This window comes from Carcharodon carcharias, chromosome 2, assembly GCF_017639515.1.
Source record: "Carcharodon carcharias isolate sCarCar2 chromosome 2, sCarCar2.pri, whole genome shotgun sequence".
NCBI lineage: Eukaryota > Metazoa > Chordata > Chondrichthyes > Lamniformes > Lamnidae > Carcharodon > Carcharodon carcharias.
Window position 1 is genome coordinate 41803224 of NC_054468.1, and position 9999 is coordinate 41813222.

The following is a 9999-nucleotide window of genomic DNA, read 5'->3' on the forward strand; positions in this document are numbered from 1 at the left end:
AGCTTTTGTTCTTGTGTTCTTGGATCATTCAGAGTCAAGAAGGGGAAGATCGGAGGGTACCATGAATATATGGCAAGGGGTGAAATTCGAGGAAGATATGGGGTCGGATGGAAGAGAAGGGGAGGAAGGATCCAGAGGTGTATTAGTATCCGTGATTGTTGAAACTTGTAACTCTTCAAACCTGAAAGGAAGATAAAAAGTTTTTTTGTTAAAGTGCAGGTGATGCAAAGGATCAAGTGAAACTGTGGACCAGGACAGCTTTGAGATAATGAGTCCATGGTGCTTACAGAGGTTGAAAGCGTGCATGTGCTGGCACTTGGCTTGAGTGTGAATCCCAGGATACGGCAAGAACAGCGATTCGATTGTCTAGGACAGAGCTGTAATCATGGGTGAATCCAAAACACGGATAGTGGAATTTCAGTTGGAATCCATGTGGAATAAGTTGGGGCTGGACACAGTTGCAGAGGAAGGAGATGTGTCTATGAAAGTGATTTTTGGCAGATACCCTATCAAATATGAAAAGGGAAATAGAGAGCAAAGAGGGGAAACAAGGTAGAAGAGAGAAATGGAAATCCTGTCGGTGAGGACAGCAAAACTTCTTCAAATTGGGCATTCCTGGAAGAGAAGTGGCAGTGAATTAAACATTAATACAAAAGCAAACCCATTACCACTCCCTTTGGCCTTGCACCATAAAACCTTTTGTCATTTAATATCTCCTGCCTTCCACCATATCATTGACCTCCCTTTTGTTCTTCTTCTCACCCTTCCCCCTTTCACTTGTTCAAAACCTATTACATTTTCCCAAATCTGAGGAAAGGTCACAGGCCTGAAATATTAACTCTGTTACTTTCTCCACAGATGCTGCCAGACCTGCTTAATATTTCTGGCACTTTTTGTTTTTATTTCAGATTCCCAGCATCCACAGTATTTTTCTCACTGTTAGTTGTGTACTAAGCCATATAGATCCATTGTTGATCTACTTTCAGCGATTCCCACTGGTTTTTAGTTTGTGTGAACATTGAGTGAGGAAAAGATTAGACACTTGGCCCAGAGTATTCTTGTCTAAGCTCATAAAAGAATGTCTACTCAGTTGAGGAAAGATAAGACTGCTGACATTGAAAATTTTGCTTCACTGTGAATCCTTGCTTTCTGGAAAGGAAGAAGGGTGAAAAAGGGAAATGTATCAACATTTTAACAGATGTGATCTGAAAGAATAGATTTTGCTTATCGTTGAAAGTCAAAAAGGTCTTTTGGTGATCAAAGGTCTTTTATATTAGGAAATATGTTGTTGGTTTTTAGCATATGAACTCTGAGACTAGTAAAAAAGGAATGCAATTATAACAACAGAATAACGAGTGCTCTTAATTCAATCAATATAACTTGCTTTACTATTAATGTGATTCTATACATCTTGCTTATGCTTATTCTGTTTGTAATTGATCTAGTCCTAATATAACAAAATAATGCATTTTTGGCAATCCAACATCAATTATGCTTTACGGGACTGCTTCGTGAAATGAGGTCAAAATATTTCCTATACATCTCCTTTTAGATATAGGGAGGAAAATGAATAGGAACAGATGTTACACGTTAAAATCATATTAAGTTGTGAGTGGCCTTGTCCTGATTGATTACTTTGTTTATCCTAGGAAAGTGGCTAAAATGTTGGTATTTTTATTGTTTTAGTTGGAATTGTTCTCTTCTGTTTTCAGTGGAAATGATTCAATTTCAGTTCAGAGATTTAATTCTGCAAAGACAGAACAGTATTCAGCACAGTCCAGATGAACCATTGTCAGTTCTGTAGCATGTTGCTAAGTTCCAACAGGCCTGATGGGGAATACTGGTGAAATTTAATCAAACCACTTACATGTCATAAACTTCTGTGGTTCCTTACAGGACACATCAAACCAGTTGCATGGACGTACAAAGCCATTTATGGGAAGAACTATCCAGAACGTATTATACACATACACTCGCTTGATGCACGGAAAAATTAACATCTTTTACCGAGAAATGGCAGAAGAATATTGTAAGCAAAGGAAGAGGTGACAATGGCCAGATTCATGCATGTGGGTGCACTTTGTGGAGCTCAGCACTGAAATTTTGAACTGTCGTGTGCAATGCAAGAAAAAGAAAATGCAAGTTCTATGTTTAGGACAAGTTACCAAATCCAGTTCCTGTTTGTTGCAGTGCCAGCAAATTCCGAGATATCATTCGGATGCAAGAGGACATGGCTACAGTTCAAGTTATAGAAACTATGCTACCCATGACTGGCTACAAATCAACTTACATTGGCAGTTTTCCATTCATTTTGACAGTTTTTAGCCCCAGTGATTTTGTTATAGTTTAATGCTTTGTATAACCGAAACAACATAAGTGAACTTTCTTCAACCTTGACCAAAAAAAGACTATTGCAATTTATCATTCAGAATAATCCTTTTTTTATTGAGTCAGCTCTATCAATATATTATAGATGACATATTATTAATGATTGGTAGGAAGAACCAATCCTTCCTGCATACAATTTATTAGTATTATGATATTTGCCAAGTACTGCAGTAGAATCACATGTACATCCTACAAACTGAGAAGGCAAATAGACTTTCAAACTGGTTATATTCAATTAATAGGCATAAAGTGGGCAGAACTGATTAAAAAATGGATGGAAATCCGTCACATCTGATTTCTGTATATTTAGCCCCCATCCAATTTTTCAGTCAGGTTTTGTACTGACACCAGATGTGCCTGCCAGTTTACAGTTCATTTTTAAATTAATGTCATTTAGATGTCATTTAGACGTCCTCGCAATTTACAGTTGTAGTGCTCAATCAATTACCACCTCAGATAAAATAGTTGACTGTGACTTCCAGGGGTGTGCTGTTTATAGAAGTACATTTAAAGAGTCCTAGACTAAGATTTCTAACAATATTTTGAGGATATTTATGATTTTTTTCTCTTGTTTCTTTTCTTTTTCAACCAAGGTTTGTGCCATGTGTTCTGCATAGGCATTGTTCTGGTACAAGCACGATAGTGGGCTTGTCTTTACTTATATTTTTGAAGAAAGAAAAAGAGCAATGGAGGGATCTAGATAGGTCAGGCACCTGAGCAGACTGCACTCACTATTGGCTTCCTTCTAAACTACCTTTATGGGTAGAAGCCCACTATCTGGCAATGACCATTTAGAACTGGCTATAGAGCTTTTAGATCAGGAGACACCAGATGCAGAGGTGTACAACCTGTTACAAGCACACCTGTTGGCAATGCCAGCAAGCAGCAGGATCTTTTTCACTGCCTTCCACTGCCATCCTAGGGGGAGGATGGCCTGGACTGGCAAGTAAGAGCCTCTTTCTTGCTGCCAACTCATTCTGCGCCACCTCCACTTAACAAGTCACTAAATGGGGGGTTGGAGTGTTGCACCAATCCACCAAGACGGATTTGGTTTCACGCCTCTACATTTATTGTGTCTGCCATTACATTTGCCAGGTATATTTGTTACCTAAACCGTCTGTACAAAGGCACATGCCTTTATCAAAAATATTAGCAGTCTTTGTTAAAGACAACCAATATTCTGTAGACACATCTTTAAGCAGCCGCATCCCTTTAAATTCATTCACCATTATTAAGGAGTCTCTTAATGTCATTTTGTGTTCTCTCATCCCTCAGTATTCATCCAGTCCCAGATCCAAAATCGGCTGCAAGATCAACCACACCACATGAAAAGAAGCAGATAGCACAGAATTAGATGTATTACCAATTAATGACAAATCAGAAGCTGGATCAAAAACTGGGTTGGTGGACAGGTTGCTAAGATCACCCAGGAGACTTATCTGCTAATGTTCCACTCCTTTCCTGCTCAATTCAATTTTAACCTGCTCTTCTGAGCAGGTAGAAAGAATATACTGGAAACCAGCTGAGTCCTTCTTTAAATATGCAGATCAGGCTTTGGTGATGTCTTTGGACATCAACTGCTATTTTAACCCATGGCTTGAGCAAGGAAGGCATATAAGGTAAAATCAGCAGGAAGAGGTATCAGAACCAGGAGAAGCTCAAAGAAGTCATTTTCTAAAAAAAATGTTTGTTTATTGTGGAGGACCTGAAGGAGAAGGAGTGTTCCTCCAATCTCCACAAGGGAAGTTTTGTCATCTCCTGCCTGTGGCTTTTCTCAATCCATGACTTATCTGACTGCCAGGGACTGTTCCTTAAGTCTCCAGCCGTAGCCTTTTGCCTCTTGGCATTACCCAGCCCACTGGCCAACTGTTGCTTCCTGCAGTTTTGGACAAGCAGCATGCAAATGAGCCCCAGAAGTTAAAATCATCTAATATTGCCAAGGCCAGGATGGTTTTCTGCTCACCTTGACCCCCACCCTAAGTTAAAATTGAGGCTATATTATCTCAGTCTCCTGGTGAGAAGAGATAAAGTTACACCCCGGCAGAAACAGAAGTCTCTAAAAGCGAATACATGTTATGCTCAGCTCTTTAATGTTTCTTTTGCATAGTTGTTTTAAAGGTTCAATTTAAGAAATAAGACTGTGGTTTTAAAAATAGGGCCCTGTGTTTCTGAACAAACCAAATTTGTTCTATAATAGGCACCATTGTTTTGGAAGAAAAAATAAGCTGAGCCCAACTGTTCACCCAGTATTAATAATACTGATTGGGTGTTGTAGTACTTGCCTTATTCAGGTATGGTTATCCTTATGGGATCAAAGCAGTGAGATCTAACATTTCTGTGAACTTACAGTTCATTTGCTGTATCTGATTAGAAAATAATCTTCCACTGAAGTGAGCAGCTTTTTGTAGAGTAAGATCTCCAATGTAAAGAAAATTACTGTTGAAACTCAGTTTCTGCCTGCCCTTATGGAAAGTGCAATTAAGTCGCAGCCATTTCAATTCACATATTTTCTTAAAACCATGTGGGAATTTTTGTTTGATTGTCATGCCTTTGAGGTACAAATGTTCCTTTTGCACTATAAGTACTTTAAGGGTGAAAACTGAGTCATGAACAATAAAAATTACTTCAAGCTCACAGCAGTGAAAAGTAAGCTATTAATTAAATGAAATTAGTTTTCTTGTGATATACATTTCTTTGTTAAAGGTCGTTAAATAAAATTATAAGAAAATGTGCTTGCAATAGCTTCATGTTGTTTATGGGAAACTAAGGTTGAGGAATACCCTGCTGAGTACTTTCAGCATTCTCTGTTTTTATCTGAATCATTCAATATTAGTTCCAGCTACTGCAGCAATGTCACACATAGCAAAACTGCAGAAAGTGATCTCTTCAGTCTGCATGAAATTCCAGTCACGCTATGCTTTCTAGTACAATAAATTTAGACCTCTTTCACCTTTTTTCTCTTCTGTATCTTTCCTGAACAATTTGCACACTGAACTTGATCTGCTGCATGAGAATAGAAATACAGTAATTATTTTTCTGTTGTCTGAATAATGAATCAAAATATTGTTCAGCACGATTATTTTTATCAAAGTTTCCACCCTGTTCTCTCCATCTTTTCTTCATACAATGCTCCAATGAATCTCTGTGCAAGCTCAAGGAACAGCATCAGGGTCATCCATAATATTTTCGCTAATATTTATTAATTTCAATTGTTCTTTGATTCATTTTGTCATGCATTACATTCCTAATATAAACAGTATATACAATATAGCAATATTAGTACATTGTGGTATGCTACCAACATTAATTAAAAAGCTACCCTAGAAAAATGTCAATATTCATTCACAGGGCGTGGGCTTCGCTGGCTGGGCCAGCATTTATTGCTCATCCCTAGTTGCCCTTGAGAAGGTGGTGGGAGCTGCCTTCTTGAACCGCTGCAGTCCATGTGGTGTAGGTACACCTACAGTGCTGTTAGGAAGGGAGTTCCAGGATTTTGACCCAGCGACAGTGAAGGAACAGCAATATATTTCCAAGTCAGGACATGAGTGACTTGGAGGGAAACTTCCAGGTGGTGGTATTCCCATCTATCTGCTGCCCTTGTCCTTCTAGACGGTAGTGGTCGTGAGTTTGGAAGGTGTTGTTGAAGGAGCCTTGGTGAATTCCTGCATCTTGTAGATGGTACACGCTGCTGCTACAGTGCGTTGGTGGTGGAGGGAGTGAAAGCTTGTGGATGTGGTGCAATTCAAGCAGGCTGCATGGATGATGTCAAGCTTCTTGAGCGTTGTGGGAGCTGCACTCATCCAGGCAAGTGGGGAGTAGAACTATAGAAAAGTTACAGCACAGAAGGAGGCCATTCGGCCCATCTTGTCCATGCCAGCCCGAGGACACCCAGGTGCCCTTTCTAATCCCACCTTCCTGCACCTGGCCCATAGCCCTGCAGCTTACAGCACTTTTGATGCAGATCCAGGTACTTATTAAAAGCGTTTAAAGTTTCTGCCTCTACCACCAACTTGGGCAGCAATGCCAGACACCCACAACTTTCCATTCACAAAGGCATCCATCGACCATTACCCTTTGTTTCCTGTTACAAAGCCAAACGTTTATCCAGTTTGCCACATTACCCTGAATCCCATGGGCTTTTACTTTCCTGACCAGTCTGCCATGTGCGACCTTGTCAAATACCTTGCTAAAATCCATGTACACAACATCCACTGAACAACCCTTCTTGTCACTTCCTCAAAGAATTCATTCAAATTTGTGAGGCAAGGCCTTCCTTTAACAAATCCATGCTGACCATCCCTGACTAGTCCATGCCTTTCCACATGACAGTTAATCCTATCTCTCAGGATTGATTCTACTAATTTGCTCACCACTGATGTTAGACTAACCGGCCTATAATTGTTTGGCATTTCCTTTGATCCCTTTTTAAACAATGGAACTACGTTTGCATTTCCCCAGTCCTCCAGTATCTCCCCTGTATCTAGTAAAGATTGGAAAATCATCCTCAGAGCATCTGCTATCTCCTCCCTGACTTCCTTCAGCAGCCTCAGAAACAATCCATCTGGCCCTGTATTCCAACACACTCCTGACTTGTGCCTTGTAGATGGTGGACAGGCTTTGGGGAGTCAGGAGTCGAGTGACCTGCTACAGAATTCCTAGCCTCTGGCCTGCTCTTCTAGCCACAGTATTTATGTGGCTAGTCCAGTTCAATTCTGGTCAATGATAACCCCCAAGATTTTGATAGTGGGGGAGTCAGTGATGGAAATGCTGTTGAATGTCAAAGGACAATGGTTAGATTTTCTCTTGTTGGAGAAGGTCATTGCCTGGCATTTTTGTGGCACAAATGTTACTTGCCACTTGTCAGCCCAAGCCTGGATATTGTCCAGGTCTTGCTGCATTTGGACATGGACTGCTTCAGTATCTGAAGAGTCGCGAATGGTGCTGAACATTGAACAATCATCAGCAAACATCCCACTTCTGACCTTATGATGGGAGGAAGGTCATTGATGAAGCAGCTGAAGATGATTGGGCTGAGGAGACTACTCTGAGGAACTCCTGCAGTGATGTCCTGGAGCTGAGGTTACTGACCTCCAACAACCACAACTATCTTCCTTTGTGTTAGATATGACTGCAACCTGTGGAGAGTTTTCTCCTGATTCCCATTGACTCTAAATTTGCTATGGTTCCTGGATGCCACAATCAGTCAAATGTGGCCCTGAGGTCAAGGGCAGTCACTCTTACCTCACCTCGGCAGCTCAGCTCTTTTGTCCATGTTTTAACCAAGGATGTAATGAGGTCAAGAGTTGAGTGGACCTGGCGGATTCCAAACTGAGCATCAGTGAGCAGGATATCACTAAGCAAGTGCCGCTTGACGGTACCTTTGATGACCCCTTCCATTACTTTCCTGATGATCAACAGTAGACTGATGGGACGGTAATTGGCCGGGTTGGTTTGGTCCTGCTTTTTGTATACACGACATACCGGGGCAGTTTTCCACGTAGCCAGGCAGATGCCAGTGTTGTAACTGTACTGGAAAAGCTTGGCTAAGGGCGTAGCAAGTTCTGGAGCACAAGTCTTCAGTACTATTGCCGGAATATTGTCAGGGCCCTTGGCTTTTGCAGTATCCAATGCCTTCAGCCGTTTCTTGATATCACATGGAGTGAATCAAATTTGCTGAAGACTGACATCTGTGATGCTGGGGATTCCAGAGGAGGCTGAGATGGGTCATCCACCCGGCACTTCTGGCTGAAGATTGTAGCAAATGCTTCAGTCTATCTTTTACGCTGATATGCTGGGCTCCTCCATCATTGAGGATGGGGATATTTATGGAGCCATAGAGTCATAGTGCCTCCTCTTCCAGTGAGTTGTTTAATTTTCCACCACCATTCATGACTGGATGTGGCAGGGCTGCAGAGCTCAGATCTGATCCATTGGTTGTAGGATCACTTAGTTTTGTCTATCACATGCTGCTTATGCTGTTTGGCACGCAAGGAGTCCTATGTTATAGCTTCACCAGGTTGACACCTCATTTTAGGTATGTCTGGTGCTGCTCCTGGCATGCTCTCCTGCACTCTTCATTAAACCAGGCTTGATCGCCTGGGACTTAGTCTCCACAAGGACTGTGCAGTGGTCATTCCTACGGATGCTGTTATGGACAGATGCATCTGCGACAGGCAGATTGGTGAGGATGAGGTCAAGTATATTTTTCCCTCTTGTTGGTTCCCTCAACACTTGCCACAGAGCCAGTCTAGCAGCTATCTCATTTAGGACTTGGCCATCTCAGTCAGTAAAGGTGGTACTGAGCTACTCTTGGTGATGGACATTGAAGTCACCCACCCAGTGTACATTCTGCGCCCTTACTACCCTCAGTGCTTCCTCCAAGTGGTGTTCAACATGGAGGACCACTGATTCATCAGCTGAGGGAGGGCAGTACATGGTAATCAGCAGGATAATCAACAGGTAATCCTTGCCCATCTTTGACCTAATGCCATGAGACTTCATGGGGGGCCTGAGTCGATGTTGAGGACTCCCAGGGCAACACCCTCCTGTCTGTATACCACTGTGCTGCCACCTCTGCTGGGTCTGTCTTGCCAGTGGGATAGGACACACCCACAGATGGTGATGGTAGTATCTGGGACGATATCTGTAAGTATGATTCCGTGAGAATGACTATGTCAGGCTGTTGCTTGACTAGTCTGTGAGACAGCTCTCCCAATTTTGGCACTAGCTCCCAAATATTAGTAAGGAGGACTTTGCAGGGTCGACTAGGCTGAGATTGTCATTGTTGTTTCCAGTGCCTAGGTCGATACTGAGTGGTCCATCTGGTTTCATTCCTTTTTTTTGCTACATCTAATCATTGGAATATTCAGGATTTTTGTGCTATAAAAACAATTTGTTAAGTTTTCACATCCTCTCCTATAAACACTGACTTGGTTTAAAAACCATTAGACCAAAATGGCTATTCTTTCTTTTCTTTTTCCTTCATGTGAGATCCCAGATAATCAATATCCATAAGTTACTTGACATGAAGACCATCAAATCTTGTACATATGCACACTATCCAACACAGAGAATTAAATAAGAGATTTTTTGGTATGGACTAGAGCTACACAAAGTCAGGTGTTTACCGACCAAGACATCAGGAAGACAAAGAAACATGAACTACATAAAACTTGTAATTTGCCTGATCAGATAACAAAACTGGCAATATCTATCTACTTCATTAAAAATGATGTACATGACATGTTCTATCTATCCATCAATCTTACTTCCAGTTTCCATGATATTTGGTGACACTCTTGTGTCAAAATTCCACTGTCAATATTAACATTGGATTTATCTGCTGCATCAAGTTCCTCTGTCATGATTGCAGCCTTTGAGCACTAGGTGGTTCTGCATTAAATTTTGCAAGGTCTGGATTTTACAGCCCCCACCGAGTGTGTTTTTGGCAGGGAGCATATCAAATATAATGGGAGGCTAGCCCACTGCCTTCTTGCCAGATCCCTGCCCCAACCCCACCGGACCTGTTCTCCATAAAACTATAGCCAGAACGGCGATGAAATTGGCAGCCTATCCACCATTTTAAAAAAAATTAACAGGCAATTGAGCTTG

The 9999-nt window shown here is 41.4% G+C and overlaps 1 protein-coding gene across 4 annotated transcripts in view; it reads left to right on the forward strand.

The window, feature by feature from the left end:
• Positions 1 to 5120, forward strand: part of LOC121286957 (erythropoietin-like) — a 36777-nt gene extending 31657 nt beyond the window's left edge. For all 4 annotated transcript variants that reach the window (XM_041204315.1, XM_041204324.1, XM_041204334.1 and 1 more), the window contains exon 5: positions 1897 to 5120. In XM_041204315.1, coding sequence (XP_041060249.1) covers positions 1897 to 2049 — 153 coding nt within the window. In that variant the 3' untranslated portion in view covers positions 2050 to 5120. The remainder of the gene's footprint in view (positions 1 to 1896) is intronic.
• The last annotated feature ends 4879 nt before the right edge of the window (positions 5121 to 9999 follow it).